At 41.6% G+C, this 17318-nt stretch overlaps 1 protein-coding gene across 1 annotated transcript in view; it reads right to left on the bottom strand.

Moving 5' to 3' along the window:
- Positions 1–2078: 2078 nt before the first annotated feature.
- arr (low-density lipoprotein receptor-related protein 6) overlaps positions 2079–17318 on the bottom strand; it is a 38736-nt gene continuing 23496 nt past the window's right edge. The window contains exons 19-24 of the mRNA XM_076206457.1: positions 15793–16133; positions 14651–14916; positions 14352–14544; positions 13717–13925; positions 11386–11489; positions 2079–10419 (exon numbers count right to left, since the gene is read on the bottom strand). Of these exons, the coding sequence (XP_076062572.1) occupies positions 9392–10419; positions 11386–11489; positions 13717–13925; positions 14352–14544; positions 14651–14916; positions 15793–16133 (2141 nt within the window). The 3' untranslated portion in view covers positions 2079–9391. The remainder of the gene's footprint in view (positions 10420–11385; positions 11490–13716; positions 13926–14351; positions 14545–14650; positions 14917–15792; positions 16134–17318) is intronic.

The following is a 17318-nucleotide window of genomic DNA, read 5'->3' on the forward strand; positions in this document are numbered from 1 at the left end:
ATATATATATATATATATGTGTGTGTGTGTGTGTGTGTGTGTGTGTGTGAATAATTCGCTAGTGGACAGCGACATCAATCATGCTGTGCTGTGGACTCTCTTGGGTCTATTGGCAGTGGTTCGTATCCTCTGCGCGACGGTCATGGATTGCATGATATATATATATATATATATGCACCTCTCTACCTTTGGCCCTTTTCCTCTTTCTCCACCTGTCTTCCACTCCAAACTTAACTTCCACCTAATTATCTGATATTCCCCCACTCTCTCCCCTAAGAACATGGACATCCAGAACTCTTCCTATTTATTTCCTGGATACCACTACATAGTTCATTAATGCCTAATCAACCACCCTTTCACCCACCACCCTCTCCCATGTGTATATATGCTTGACTTTATTTTTCCCTAAACACTTCACTACTTTTACCTGGCACTCCACAACCATTCCTATTGGTTCATCCCCCTACTCTAGCATTGAGATCTAAAACCACTACACTCACATTCCTCCCAAAACTCTAAGCACTCGTTTAAATCTATCCAAAAAGCCTCCCCTCCCTCTACACTCTTTTCACTGCCAGGACCATGTGCTTACAAAGACCCACATTCCCCTCCCCAGTTTCTTCTTCATCCACATTAACCTTGAAGAAACCTCCTTCCACTCCACACATTGCTAAATTCCTCACTTACAGCAGAACCACCCCTTCCCTCCATGTCCTCTCCTCACTCCCAACACCCTTCCTACCACACTCTCAAACCCAAAATCACCCATACCTTTCAATTTTGTTTCACTTTATCCCAACACATCCATCTTCTCACAAACATACTGCCATGCACATTAGAAGACCCAAACCTTGGGATTCTGTTTGGAAAACTCCTCCCAGATGCTCTTTTGCCTCGACTTCTCATAGGAATGTACCCCTTAGTGTTACAGAGAGCAGGATGTCTAGTCCCATTTTACCCGCCTTTATGACCCGAGTGGGAAGACTGTGGGAGTATTCTTTCTTCCTTCTACCACAGGGGACAGATGCAAAAACGGAAATGTGTACTTGAAGAACTGGCACAGGACAGTGTTAAGAGGGGGGGAAAGGGAAAGAGGGACAGTTGTAGCGCAATAAAGTAGCACCATTTCTCCGAGTACAGATTTCTTCTAACATAGACAAAATTATGTGTGGCTCTGGTCCATAGGGACACCCCATATACTCCCTCAAGTATTGGCTGCACACTACTGTGCAAATTATACTACAAATAACATGCAGCCTACATTTGAAAGGGTCTCCTACATGTCAAGTAGAAATTTGCTTAATTTAAAGAGATGCTGTGGAACAAGAGGTTGTTTGCTCGGACCAAGAAAATCTTGCATGGGAGAAAATAAGATTAGGATAGGAAACCTGGGAGTGTGTGAAGTGAGATTGGTCATTATGGTGCTGGTCTTGTATTATTGACCAGTTATGGTCTAAAAGGTATGGTATGCACCAAGATATGAAGGCCATTATTTGGAGGTCACTGGTCTGTAGGTTTTCTATTTGTGCTGTATAGTAATCAGGAGTAAGCTGTTGGTAGGATATTAGTTTGCCTCGTAAGCTTGTGACCCCTCCAAAAGGAGTCTTGTACTGGACCTTAACAAGAGGAGGTATGGTAGCTTGGCAAGGTGGTCTGACTGTTTTCTGATGGGGAAGAAATGGAAAGATGGGTATTGGGTGCAATGACTTGGATGTGGAGTGTATGCAGTAGTGATGATTCTGGAGCAGAGGAAGATTACTGTACCTTTAACACAAGTTCTTTAACCACTTCAGTACAACTGAAATTCTTGCACACAGCATTGGCTGCCATATGTAATTTGCATTATACTACCTGCATTATAAAATATAGTCACTGCTGTATTACTCACTCTCTTACTGAGTAATAGAAAACATTATCAAACCAGTTCACAGAATCTGGGGGTAACTTGTGTACCCACTCGCGCCTCATGATGCCTACAAGTGGTTAGAGCACCATCTTAAAGTAGAAACTATTCAGTCTAGAATTGACTGAAATTTTGCTATTCATCACAGAAGGAATACAAAATAAAAATCAATATAGCAGTTAGTTGTACTGAAATTTATAAACAGTGTGACCATTTTGCAGCCTGGTGATGATAGAGATACCAGTACAGTTTAACCATGATTACAAGATATTGTATAAATAAATGGCAGCTGTTAACTTTCCTGGATTTCTTTCTTCTTTCTACAAAATGTGGAGATGGATCCGAGGTATTAGTATTTCCTGTCAAATTTTACATGCACACCAATTGATCTTCCAATTCTAATCTTTATGAACTTTTTAGGTTAATACAGCTAACCATGGTGAGCAATAGTATATTCTCGTTTCTATAATTACCTCATCTTCAATCCTTCCAGCTGCAAAAGCATAAGATTTGATGTGTATAACCAAAATCTTCATTGCTATAAAATAAAAAAATAAATAAAAAATAAAATGGAAAAAAATTTGACTTCTTGCAGAACAAAAGGTGCCACTTCCCTGCAATTTGTTTTACCATTCTTACTGAATGATGTTGGAACTCAATAACTGCTAGACCTTAATACTATAAGTGGTTCTGGTAGAGTATAAAATAAACATTTCGTAGATGATGACTAAGTCACAGCGAGTGGCAACTGAAAATATACACAGAAGCAGCACCTCAAGACCTGACTTTCAACAATAACAAAAAGAAGGCACTCTCCATGAGTGATTGCATGTTGCAAATGTGTGGCTTAGTTTCACACACAAAATATATATATTTATAAATAAAATAAAAAAACACACACTTTGGCTCCTACATGACAAATTACAGTGGGCGGCAGCCGCAACACGCCATCCTCCATACGATTCAGAAAAATGTATTCCCAAGATAAGTTGGACCAAATGTGAAATTGCTTTCCTAAAAATTGCTTAATTTTCATTAATAATTTCTTATATTCTGTAATAAATACTTAATTCAATATACCCTTGTTAACAATTATAAATCGCATAGGATTCAAGCCATCTGAAAACTATCAGAAGCTTTACTACACTAATCTATTAAACAATAATTGCCCATCAACATATAACCTCCTGTCTGTTACAAAATATCAGGAGTCCCTGGTAGGCTTTGCCATACAAAATATATGGCAATCCAGACACACACACACGCGCGCACACACACACCACAATACTATGAAAAAAAAGGCCTCCAATATGATTGTCTTACAATGGGGTGAAAGAATTCACTTCAGTGTCTTCAAAACCCAACTTTATGTACATATCTGTAAGGTGGACTTGCAACGTCTCGCTTCCTCACACTAACTACAAGTTGGGCTTCTTTTCGCACTCCTCAACTTCAACCTTGGCCATCCAAAGTTACTTTTATGATGTATACTGTTTACTTGTCTTCCGCCACTTCCTTGGCTTTTGTCCCTTGAATAAGCGACCCCCCGGTTCACTAACTGTACCTCATGGTATGAAAAATAAAACTGGGCTATACAAATACTGAACCACCAAGTGGGCTCAGGCATAACCATTACAATACTACCTACCTTACATACAAACAATTTTAAATATCATGCCGAGATGAGAGACGTACACAACTGCCAACTATACACAGAGACATGCATCACTTTTGCCACTGAAGAAAATACAACCACACCTCTGAACAAACAAGTTGTACTACCACACCTGTGTTCCTTACTCCTTTCATTTTTGTTGCACATTTACTAATAAAAAAAATTACCAAATATATTTTTCAACTAAGTAGTAGACACCACAGTACCTCAGTTTGATTTGGTCTCTCAGTCTGGGATCCACCCCTTCACGTGAACTAGAGCCTGGTCCATCATCAAAATGACAAGTGGGTTGATACCAACCTACTCACAACATACAAAGCCCTTTTGATCTTGCAAACAGGTATGTAATCTAAACTCTTTCCAAACTAGCAGAAATTGACTAAAACTTCCTCACTGACCTGCTTCAGCTTTCTTTTACAAAGCACACATACATATACCAAAAAGACCTTTCCCCTTAAAAGGGAGGTGGTAAGCTAAGGCCACAAACACATTCAATTACCTCCTACTTTCACTGTAGCACCCAACCCCTGTTCTCATCCATTCAAATCAAATTGAGACGTCAGCAGAACCCTGTAGGTGTGTCACACCCTCATCTAATAACCATCTCCATATATGTACTCCAATCTTTTCTTCTTCTACGGACATTCCGCATGCATCCAAAACCCCCTTTCATGCTATTCATCCACACATTTTGCTAGTCTTTCTTTGTCCACTCTTTCCACAAGCCCAAACCACCTCAGTAGTTCTGCTCTATTCAACATCTCTTTCCAGTTTTGGCAATAGCTTAAAAAACAAAAAAAGTGGCAGTCATTTACAAGGTAGGCAAAAATTTTAATTTGCTTGTGCTTCCACTGAGAGGAACCACTGCCAGGGACAGATACAATGCAGCAAAACACAGCACCTTTAGTCTGTGTTTACACCAATCGTATCGATTCAAAAGAATCAGCACGATTCATGAATAGTGTTGATTCGCCACCAATGCAACTATTTACACCAGGCAAATCAGCATGATTTGAATGGACTCAATTTGCCAGGTGTAAATGGCTACATTGAAATTACTATAGCAAATAAACACGATTCATGAATCGTGTTGATTCTTCATGAATCAATTTGATTCTCTTGGTGTAAATGCAGCCTCAATATGGCCTGACAGCTGAAGCCGTTTTACCACCACTTCATTACACAGCAACCTACCCTCCGGGTAATCAATGGTCCCTGTACATGTGGATGATGCATTCAATCAGACTGCCACTATTTTAATTGCCATAAGACAACCTAACCATTCCATAGTACAATGACAAGTTCTTGGTACATTAGGGTAAAGCCATAGCTCTTCTATAATTAGAACTATAATGAAGGCAAAATAGAGGAGCCTTACCCCCAGAAATATCAGTAATTCACCTCTATTTTAATTATAAATGCAGAGAAATGAAAAGAAACATACCCAAAAAGTGTACCAGGGAACTGTGTCCAATGGAAGAAAGAACATAAATTAACTCCATGCATTCCTGCCCTATAACAGAAAATTACACAAACCAATTCAAGACAACCATATTTTCTATAGGTGTCATAAATGCACATAATGCACTTGCAAATCTGATAGCAGTCTTCACTCTTACTTGCTAAATAACCTACTCTTTGAAGCACTTGATAACTTTTAGACCAAGATTTAAACTCCCATTCTTCGTGATACTACATGGACCAAAGTACCGAATAGCGGTGGTCATTGCATGATGGATGCCAGATAAGTCTCCTTGTTGCCAATTTTCAAAATCCTCACCCTCAACTATACTTTCTCCACCTTTTCACACAAGGACAGCTGGTAACTGCTCTCTCCTCTTTCAGCCAGTACCACATGAATAACATAACATCCCAAAGTTGCTTCAAAGAAAGATCTATGGGAGGATTTGAAGACTTGCCTGTCACTTGGTACTCGTATCTTGCTCCATTCTCTCACCCAAACAGGACAGGGATGACGATCAGCCATGAGGTGGCATGATGGGAGAGAGAATGAATGGGTTGCTTTGACTTTGTCATCCCCTTTGTAAGAGGACGTTTTCCCACTCAAGAGCCTTACCACAACTTAACATCCAATTATATCATACTCCCACTCCATTATATTGTATTTTCTCCTCCAATAATTCATTGGAGATGGAACATCACACCACACTTAACAATTATCGTACCCTATCATCATGACCCACCTGTACCTATTCATACATTAAAAGACCTTACCCACCACCCTAAACTTGGGGTTGTTGAAACACTACATCCATTCACATCAACATATAAAATCCATTTAGCCACATATCACATTTAACTTTTCTAGGATAGTCTCAAGCAATACAATGAGGCACAGCTAACAATGCCTGACAACCAAAACTCTTACCCCTACTGCTTTCCTATATGGCAATCCATCTCCTCAACCATTCACCATAAAGCCGATGAGAACATCCCTTTAGGCCATGTAATGCTTCCATCTATCCACTCCTACTTTTTTGCATTCTCTTTCCCCTGTCCGTACAGGTGCAGCCCTCACAGACCCAGGATATCTGTCAAGTCTGACTGTACTTCCTCCACTTTCTCATACGAAGGAACTGACAAGTGAGTGCTCCCTTCCTACTATCTAAGCTGCCGACAAAAACGTACACATGTATTGTATGGGGGTTATCCCGTTTGTTGTCCCTCCTATCTAAGCACTTTGTGAATGATGAGTTATCCTTGTCCCACACCACACTGCTCATACAAAGCAATGCAGCAAGACATAACACCTATACAACAGGACCCAGACAACCAAACCTGGTTTATCCCTAACCATTTCATTATATGGCAACCCACTCCATGCTCCTTGTTCAATTGAGCAATATACAGAGTAGACAAGGAGGCCCAAAGGGATTTAAGGAACTTCCTCTTTTCTGCTCTATACATATTTCTAAGACAATACAAGGATGGAGTGAGATGGTTTTGCCATATAATGAACCATACATACATATACCAAGGGAGGTAGCCAAAGTCAAAAGGCATAAATTCACTCCCACCCATTTCATGCCCACATACTCCACTCCCATTCACCATCCGTCCCTCCCTCATTCCTTGGCTCCTCTTGGATGACAAGTTATTCCTACATCTTGCCCACTGCCCTGGGTCAGAAGCAATGCAACAAGACAGCACATCCACAGCAGGGCCATTTCATTTAATCAGTGATCTCCCTTCTGTCCCCTCATGCAGTATCAATGAAGACTAGGAAAAATCCATTCAGGCTGCATCAAAATATTCATACATACTCCCTAGCCCCTAACCACTCCCTTCCATACATTACAGCATCATCCACTATTCTCCACACACCCCTAACTTCTGTCTTCTCCCTTTCTTCCTCAACAGACATCCCCCTCTTTCCCAAGCAGTGGAGATTAACTAGTTTCTGTTGTTGGTCCTGCTATGGAGATGCTGTCTTGCAGAATCACCTCTGACCTGACCAGTGCAGCAGGTTACAGGCATGTCTATTCACAAGGTGCTAAGATAGGATGGACATAGAAATGATCCCACACCAACAATTGTCTCCAAGTTTCTTCCAAGAGAAATCTATGGGAGGTCCCAAGGACCATTGCCGGCTGCAGTGGGGGTGTAGGTTTCCCACTCAGTGAAACTCTAAGCAACAATTACCATCATTAACCTGACGTATCAAACACTTGTTGATATAACTAATATCACACCTGCTGCACTCATTGCTAGCTACACAGAACACTGCACCCTATTTAACAAGAAAGCACAAAAAGAAGTATGCCTCGTTCATTATCACAACAAAATGCAACACTTGTTCCATCCTGCCCAGTCTACCATGTCTTCATTTCATTGGTTCACAAGTTAGGTTCATCATTAATCTCTATTATACCCATCATATAACTTGCATAGTGATGCCACAGTCCCTGCCCCATTTCATCCGAGGTAACTTGATATACATTAATTAAAGCATAACATTAAATATGACACAAACAACAAATGGTTATAAAACTACAAAAGTGGAACAGTAACTGGTGGGTTCCCTTGAGATGTGCCTGGCCTGTCCTTCCCAGCCAGGTTTTTAAATGACAACAATGCACCATTCCTGCTGTGTGTTTGTGTGTGTAAGTTTGTTTGCGTTTGTTTTGTGCTGGACTCGTAATCAACACCCTCCCAAGTCAGAGCTTGTATTGTCCAATCTATGAGTGAGGTCATGACCTTACACCAAATGCATCTGTTCCCTTGCTCATCGTGGGGGGACAGTAATGGCTTGCAGTATTGTGATGCTTTTCAAGCTCCAAGCAAGGCCCAAATCTTGGACCTACTGCATGACAGCTCTCCATGCTAACCACTACAACAGCAAGCCACATGAGTGCATGTGTTTTACGTATGTGTGTGTGCACAGTGTCTGTGATTGGACATAATGACCATGTATTTGCTGTGTGCATGTGACCATGTGGTGTGTGCAAGAAAAATTTGTTGTGGGGAAGGCAGCAAAAGAGCTTGGGAAGAAGAAAGAAAAAGTGCATAAACTTGCACTAACAACATAGGCATGTTTGTCTGTCCAGCTGTTAAAATATTCATCTTAATATTTTGTATTACTGCAAGGGGATGACTAAATCAAGTCGAGAAGCTTGTGGGCATTGCTGGAAGGACCAAGAATTGACTAAGACACGTTTATCAAGCTTCTGACAGAACATGAGCTATGCCACTTGAAGTGGTGGTGACAAGGAAATATTTTCAGCACTAACTGGCAGCCTTCCAAACTCAACTCGTACATCATCTTTAATGTGCTTAAAACCACCAAATTTCGTTCCTCGCTCCCGATAACATAATTTTACGCCAATGGAATTTGCATCACAAATGGAGCTGGCTGTAGCGATTTTTGTTGAAACTATTGCTTTGGATGAAAAAAATGCATTTCTTTAAAGGAATCACAAACTCGAAATATTATTTACATTCTACTCTCTCAAAATGCTGCTGATGTCCATTTTTGCACAAATTTCTAAGGTTTTTCAGAGAATGATGCTTAATCAAGTGACATCAAGTTACTCAGGAATGATGTTTGGTTCTTAGTACAAACTTGTAACATCCAGCAACCTGGGAAGTACATTCGCAGAGCACAAAGGATTGAGTAAAGAATGTGTACGAGATAAGGGTTCAAGCTCCAAGATCGAAGTTTCCTTGCCTTCACCTGTAGTCCTGCCTATAGTCAGGTCATGCCCAATCTGACCTTAAGTACTCCCACCTTTAAGTACTCGAATTACAAGACTGTTAATGTTCAGCAGAGTTAACAAGAGAAGGTTACTAGCTGCCATCTTCTATAAGACCTCTTCTGGCTTCTCATTGAACTAAGTCTTTGGAAATGGCTAGTATGCACCTGATAAAACGAAAACTTTGAACAAGTTCATTATAGTCTACCTGATCCTAACATAAAGAACCTCCCAATGAGCTATATAATATTTCGTCTAATATACAGTGCCCTAGTCTATGCACTCATAAATCCTCTAATGAACATTAACACTTTTGGATTTCGATCTGTTCCCATAGCCACACCTCATGCACTCATCATATAAACTGTGTATGCTATATACATTTTGTACTTTTCCATGCTAAAAACTATCTACTTAAGAGTACTGACAAATTTCATCCCTGATATTACATCCAGTGGTTTTCCATTGCCGAAACCCATCTGAATGAGGAATATTTAGAAATCATTATCTTACAAAATTCATAAAAAATTATCTCAAGTTACATAATAATGTATGATAATTGTGGTTTAAATAATGAACCATAACCAAGACTGGTTATGCTCACTCTGAAGCGATGGGAGACGGAGGAGGTGGGTACGGTGCACGGACACAATACGACCGTTCTGTGGTGGGAGACGGGGATGGAGGACAGGATGTGGGGGTACAGGAAGTCAGGTCACACATATAGTGGGTCTGAGGAGTTGGCGGAGGTGGATATGGATCCGAGTCGTAGTCGGTCATGTGTGGTGAAGAATAGTACGTGGTGGGAGTATAACAATGAGGTGTTGCTCGAGATGGTGGGAGGACTGTGGATCCGTTGTAAAAATCAGAGTCGTCACAGACATCTGTGGAGCACGGAGTAGGAGGGGGAGGACGATTACGAGTCTTGTAATGACGGTATGAGTGGAGGGTTGAAGTAGGCGCTGGGTGGGGATGGAAGCAACAGTGAGGTTCTCTGCAGCGTCCTCTAGTATCTGTGACTGGTGTAGGGGGTGGATTGAGGGTTTCCCTTGGATAGTGAGTCATGGAGGAGGATGAAGATGACGCCCCGGTGACTGGTGCCTTGTCGTACAAGGCCCGCGACCCCCCACTTGAATTTATCATACAATGCCCTATAGAACTTGAATTTGCAACTACCAAAACCCCGCTAGGTGCCCCTGCCACTACACGTCTGTCTCCGGGCGGTGGCTCGCCCCGGACCCCAGAATAAATTTTTCCAATAGAAACGACCCTATATGCATTGTTCCCCCCAACTTTACCCTGGTGAGGTTCTAATTCATGGTCATCCAGAAGAGATGGTCTACGTCTACAGTACACAAATAGAGCCGCCACACACACAAGTACAGCCACAGAAGCAATTACTCCAACAATGTAGGGAGCTTTGCTCGAGGAAGCTGGTATTTCCCGGCGATGCTGCCGACACAGGGGCGAGTCCAAGTAGCTGGGACAGTGGCTTGTTTTCCCACAGTGCAGGGAAATGTCGAGGCACTTCCCTGTTGAGACGCACAGAAACTGTCCAAAGTTGCAGCACCTGTACTCGTCACTTGCATCATGGCACTGCTTCACACCATCACACCACTGTGATTTATCTGTAATGGAAAAAATATACAGTGTATAATACATGCATACATATGTGTGTACACACACAATGTCAGGCTCTGGAGTGGAAGCAATATTTTGCTGCAATGCTTTCAACCAGAGTAGTGTGGTGGGGAACACAGATGACCATTCTTCTACGAGGTGTTGATATAGCGAGGGCATTAAATAGGTTTTAATGTGCATGTAGTGGGTGTGTGCTTTGATGTGGTCACTCCCTTGCAATGGAGCTGACAGTAAAAGCACACACCAACAACATTGCACATACAAAAAAAAGAAGAGAAAAAAAAAAAAAACTACTTCCGTCATGGTCTATCTGTTCATACACATCTTGTTTATCTATACCAAGGGCCTCTTCCTCCTTAAATGGAAGGTATCCAGCCAAGGCACACACACACACACTCCCCATCCTCCACTCTCATGAATGAAGGGACATCCTTGTCTCCTGCCCACTGCCTAGGTAAGAAGCAATGCAGCAAGGCACAGCACATCCATAGCAGGGCCACTCCATTTACACAGTGACCATCCCTCCTCATCCCCCTCAGGCTGTACCAAAAACTAATATAAATTAGAAATCCATACTGATAAAATCACTACATCAACTACCCCTATATATCTATATAACAAGAGCTTTTGTCCCCCTTACTAGGGAGGTAGCCAAATCAAAAGGCATATTCCCACTCCCACTGCTAGGAACAACTACGACTAGTAATGATGAATTTATCACTAACTTTAAATACCTTTAGCTGGAGACTAGCATATGGCCATAGCCACAGGGATAACCACACAAATCAAAGAAGAAACCTGATTTTGTTGTATGTATTCCATAATACTGAATGGTGTAAAATTACATATTTTTTATCTTGTGTGTGCCCTGTTTCTAAGCTAATTCTTGTGTTGATATTGCTATCATGCCGAGTACCTGAATGGAGACAAAGTAACCATACACCAAAACTTACCTATACACTGTCCATTCTGACACTTGAACTGTGACGGCTGACACGTAGGCTGCGGGCAGTCCATTTCGTCACTTTTGTCCAGGCACTCCGCTCTCCCGTCACATCTAGGAACACAAAGATCCAAGAATAAGAAACAACCTAACATCCCAAAGGCCTTTTTCCTCCTTTTAATCCCTTCCATACGGTTCAAAATCTCGCGGGCAGCAGCCAATGCCAGCCGTATGACGTGTCGTAATCATACTCGCATCATAAAATATAGTCACCGCTTATATTTATCATTCTCTATTTCACCCATGAATTTTGAAAACCATAGAGAATGCGACTCAGGGCAGATTAAGAGAGAATTTAAAAAATAGGGGTGACTACAATAAATATAATCAAGATGCCGATATGGCATCGTTGCATATTCAATTGCTCCTCATGCCGCCTACGTGTGCGGCACCGTATGGAAGGGGTTAAAGGGATTTTTTTTTTTTAAATCAAAGCATGCAAAGAACCTTCACATAAATATATTTGCGTTATTAGACCCTGTGCTGGGGTACTGCCTCCAGTTATATGCAGTCAAAACTTTGTGAATTTTGTTGGGCTTCGCAATGTTTCAGAAATGAGGTGTGGAAAGAGTGGTTGATTTATGGAATTTTTGGCTCGAAGGCCAAGCGCCGGAGCCGGTAGGCTGTGGAAAGAGTGGGCAGGTATGGTTGTTCAAGGAATACTGGGATGGTTTGTGCATATGGAAAGAATGTGAAAAGAGAATAGCAAAGAGTAAGGAGGGCAAAGGTAGGAGATAAATTGTGAGAAAGACCAGGAATGAGGTGGATGGATGGTGTCAAAAGGGCTCTGGATGCAAGAGGGATATCTGTTTAACAGGGGGGAGAGAGCAAGAGATAGGTGGAGGAGAATAGTTATGAAACAGTGCACATATGTCCATCTGCACCTTTTTTTCCTTTTCCTCTCTACCTGATTCAACCCCCCTCACTCTTTTCTCTCCCTTCCAAAACATCTTTTTATTCTTTTAAATATTTTCCTACTCTACATCTACTTTTTTTTTCTTGCACCTCTCATATGCTTCCCAAATCCTAATTTTCAGCCAATCCACATATACTCACTTCTCTTCTACTACCATTTTCACCCCATCATCCCTGCACTCACTAACCTTCATTCTATTCCCTCCAATCCTCCTTGAAACAAACCCATTCCTCTTCTACTCCTACTCTATCCACTGCCACCACCTACACTTCTCTCAACTTGTCCTAGTATTCCTATTCCTATGTATTCAATTTGTTTACTTCAAGCATCTCTATCTTTTCACCCTTTTCCTCTTCCTTCCTCCACACTCAATATTCTTTATACCACACAAAATAATCTGGCACTCTCCCACTCTCTCTCCTAAGAACATGGACATCTAGAGTTCTTCTTATCCTATCTTCAGAAACCACTACATAATCCATTAACCACCTTTCCATGCACACTTGCGCTTAGGTTTCTTAAACACTGTTTTCTATCAACACAACTTGATTAACATTCCTCCCAAAACTCTCTATGCACTCATCTAAATCTATAAAAAAAAAAAATAATAATAATAATAATAATAATAATAATAATAATAATAAAGAAATAAATAAAATAAATAAAAAATAAATAAAAAATAAATAAATAAATAAATCCCTTTTTCACTATTCTCACTGCCAGGTCCATATGTGATTACAAAAACCTACATCTCCCATCCCTGTTTTACCCTCAACCTCATTTATTTTGAAGGTGTTTTGCTCCACTACACCACATGCTTTCCTATCTCACCATTCGCCAACAGAGCTACTTCTTACATCCCTCACCACTATGGACACTCCCCACTACACTCCCAAACTCAAAACTGCCCCTCCCTTTCAACTAAGTTTCAATTCATGCTAATACATCCATCTTATCACAAACATACTATCATTTCCCTTTTATATGTACCACAACCATGCACATTTAATTACCCAAATTTTTGGGTTCTAGTTAGATTTCTCTTCCCAGGCCCTTTTATGCTTTAACTTCTCATAGTATGAGCATTCAGAGAGTAGGATGCCTAGTCCCGTCACTCTGTCCCAATTTGTCACCTTTTATGACTCGCATGGGAATCACGGCAGCAGATCCCCCCTCCCCCTTTACCACAGAGGGTTTTTTTTAATCTACCCTGGATGTCTGAACTCCAGTCACTTGTAAATTTAGTTCTCATGGAAGATAGTTTTGACCTGGAAAACCATAAGCACAGGGGAGGTCGAATGATAATGTTTAAACATAATTAGGAACAACATGTCAGATCTAAACAAGTTCAATTATTTTTCTTACCTCCATTTCGTAGGAATGCAACTGACTTTTCCCATATGGCATCGGAATTGTCCAGGCTCACAATTTTGAGGGTCAATGCAGGTCTTGTTGTCATTCCCAAGAGTTTTATAGCCTGGGCAGGCACAACGCTGTGTCTGACCTGTTGCCCCACTTGCTAAGCAGAGATGGCTGCATTCACTGCCTGTCAGGCAAGGGTGATGCAACTGGCCCTGCAGACAGTGAAAATGTACCTTTACATATATTCCATCAAAATAATATATTCAATCTCAGTACATTGCATTCAAACAAAAGCCCATCAGAATAACATATATCAAGGACTATAAGAGGTGTGGACAAGTCAAAGCACACATCCACTTGTGTGTATGGGTAACAATGTTGGAGAAGAATACACATTTCATGAGGATGCAACAAGGTTCAATTTTCATAAAGATTGAAAGGGATGAGGATGTCCCTTCTCCCGTGACTAATGGTATATGCATTGATGGTACAATGGGAAAGCCAACAAATGTTTATGGATGGTTGTTGAGTGTGTATGTGTTCTGACTTAGCCACCACCTTCTAAGGGCAGAAAGACCTTTTGGTGCATGCATGTACTTGTCATTCCTTCCTTCAACCAACTGATTCCATAACTGTACCTTTGAGAGCCGAGATGACACGGTCACAATGTCTGAAAGATGGGATATTCTACCCTGGACTTTCTTTCGCTGTTCCCCAGTTACTTTATGAGCCCTTTCCACTACGAAGAGATCACGGTCAACCCAGTAAACAAAGTCTCCTTGCAATGCCACACCAACAGGCTCCTGCAGGTCAGTGTCTACAAGTGTTCTCCTGAAGATGATAAGAGGAGAATTTATTAACAAAAATTTCCCCCCAAGAACAGACTATGTATTTTCCATGTTCACTGTATAAATCATGTGACACACAGCTTACATACCGCTCTTTCCCATCGATGGTTGCTGTTTCTATGCGTTTGGTCATTGTGTCGGCCCATACAATGATGTCATCTTCTAAATCGACTGCAATGGCAGATGGTGCTTCCAAACCTTCAGATATCAGTGCTTGACGCTCATGACCATCCAGTCTTGCCCTCTCAATGCGAGGGGGTGTTACCATGTTGATAAAAAACACAAGACCTTTCTGTGGGTGTATTGCCAAAGAACGTGGCTGGTCCTGCCGGTCCCATCCAACAATACTTCCAACCTGTAAAGAAATATGCATACATAAAAACTGAGTGATACAGTTAAAGTATGAATTAATAACCATTTCATCACAATCAATCCACTGCCACAGTTCTCTTGCAGATTTACAAGCCCCCAGGAAACTATATATATGGCCAGTGGTCCGGTTTAAAGTTCATCTAGTCAATACCATTCCCACCCATTCCATTTCCTATATATTCCACTACCCTTCACCCTCCACCCTCCCTCTTATCTTGGCACCTCCTGGATGACGGGTCATCCCTGCATCCTGTCCACACCAAAGGCTTTTTTGCCCTTACAAGGGAAGTAGACAAAAAGCAAAGGCATAAAGACCACTCGCACCCATTCCATCCCCAACATACTCCACTCCCCTCCACCCTCTTATCTTGGCACCTCCTGGATGACGGGTCATCCCTGCATCTTGCCCACTGCCACTTTAGCAAATTCAATTCATTTAGAATAAATGACTACCTTCTTGAGAATTGAACTTAGCTCTCAGTAATTGCAAGACTTCACTGGAGTCCACAAGGCTAAGATTGATGCTACAAAAAACTGCACCTGGAACTACCTAACAACAATCCTGAGCAAACTCATTTAGCCAAAAATAACTCACTTCATCAAGTCAAAGGGCAACCCTCATTTATTCCATTTGTTGAAAAGTGAGTTTAGGAATACATTATACACATAAAACTCCAAAGACATCTCCCTTATAATGGAAGGACCCACCCCCACCCATCACCCATTTGTTTCCCTTCTATCTTGAATCCTCATAGAGAAGGGTCACCCCAGTCTCTCACTCACTGCCGAGGTCAAAAGCAATACAGCAAGACGCATCACATCCACAACAGGGCCCCACCAAGCAGTCCTCCTTTCTTACCTCGGTGCCATCCAGACGAGTCACATTGATGATGTTCGAGAGAGCACAAGACCAAAAGAGCAGACGGGAGTAAGGTTCGATTGCCATGTCGTACGGATGAATCCGATCATGTGAAGTGTTGTCTACAAATATTTCGCCACCTGTCCCATTGTCGTAAGACCGCTTGATAGCCTGAGATCGTCCATCTATCCAATAGACTTGGTGGTTCACTGGGTCATAATCAATGGCCCTCAAGTTACGTAGATTATGGATAGGAAGTATGACAGTTGGGCACTCTTGAGCATCCAGTACCAAGCGTGTAATTTCTGTCTTCTGGCTATAGAGGAAGAAGGAATCTGGGTCTGCAAACGATAATAGGAAAGTTTTAATGGACTCTAAACAAAAATGCAAGTTGTCAATAAAAACTAATACCTGTAACACATACATACATATACCAAGGCTTTTTCCCCCTTACAAGGGGGGTAACACAAACATAAAAGAAACACACACAAGCATCATCTGAACACATTTAATATGGAGGAATCTTCCAGGGCTTACACTTTCTGGACCAGGACCAGGATTACTATCAACTTCATCTATATTTCCTCCACCTTTTCACATTAGGAAAGCAGACTGACACTTGGCAAATGCTCTTCTCTTTCTAATACTATCAACCAGTGATACAAACACTTGGGACTGATGCCATATTAGTATGAGATTGTTTCTATGATGCCTTATAGTCAAGAGATCAGTTGTCTGGCAGTTCTAGGAAATACAAATTTGATGGAAATATCTTGAGACGAGTCTGAACATAGTGTCAGCCTCTTAGGGCACCTCAAAATGAAAAAGAGGGAGGGAGGATATGACTACCATCCTTCTCAAGACCACCTCATACAAGGATCCTTAGTCCCTGGTACATATGAATTACTTGGCCATCTCCTTTCCCATCTAAAAGGATGTATGTTCTGGAAGTGAGTATTAAGGGAGAGCGACTGGAGGAAGTGGATAGTTTTAGATACTTGGGTGCAAATGTGGCAGGGAAAGGTGGAGTGAAAGTGGAGGTAGAATGTAGATTGAGAGAAGTGAGTAAATGCCTTGGTGGATTAAAGAGTGTAATGAGGAATAGACATTTGGGAATGGATGCGAAGAGGAAACTATATGAAGGAGCGATTGTCCCAACAGCACTGTATGGGGCAGAAACATGGAACATAAGAGAAGAAGAGAGAAGGAATTTGAATGTGTTTGAGATGAGGTGTCTGAGAAGTATGATGGGGGTTACTAGGCTAGAGAGAGTGAGAAATGAGGAGGTGAGGAGGAGAACAGGGGTGGAAAAGGAGCTGGGAGATAGGGTTGATGAAAGAATATTAGGATGGTTTGGACACATGGAAAGAATGAGTGAAGAAAGACTAGTAAAAGAGGTGTGGAAGGCAGATGTGGAGGGAGTGAACATGAGGGGACGTCCCAGGATGAGGTGGATGGATGGGGTGAAGGGGGGTTTGGGGAAGAAGGGAATGTCTGTTGAGGAAGGACAGGAGAGGACAGAAGAC

The sequence above is a fragment of the Oratosquilla oratoria genome, chromosome 23, assembly GCF_046742065.1.
Source record: "Oratosquilla oratoria isolate Oo_2021 chromosome 23, ASM4674206v1, whole genome shotgun sequence".
In the NCBI taxonomy this organism is placed as follows: domain Eukaryota; kingdom Metazoa; phylum Arthropoda; class Malacostraca; order Stomatopoda; family Squillidae; genus Oratosquilla; species Oratosquilla oratoria.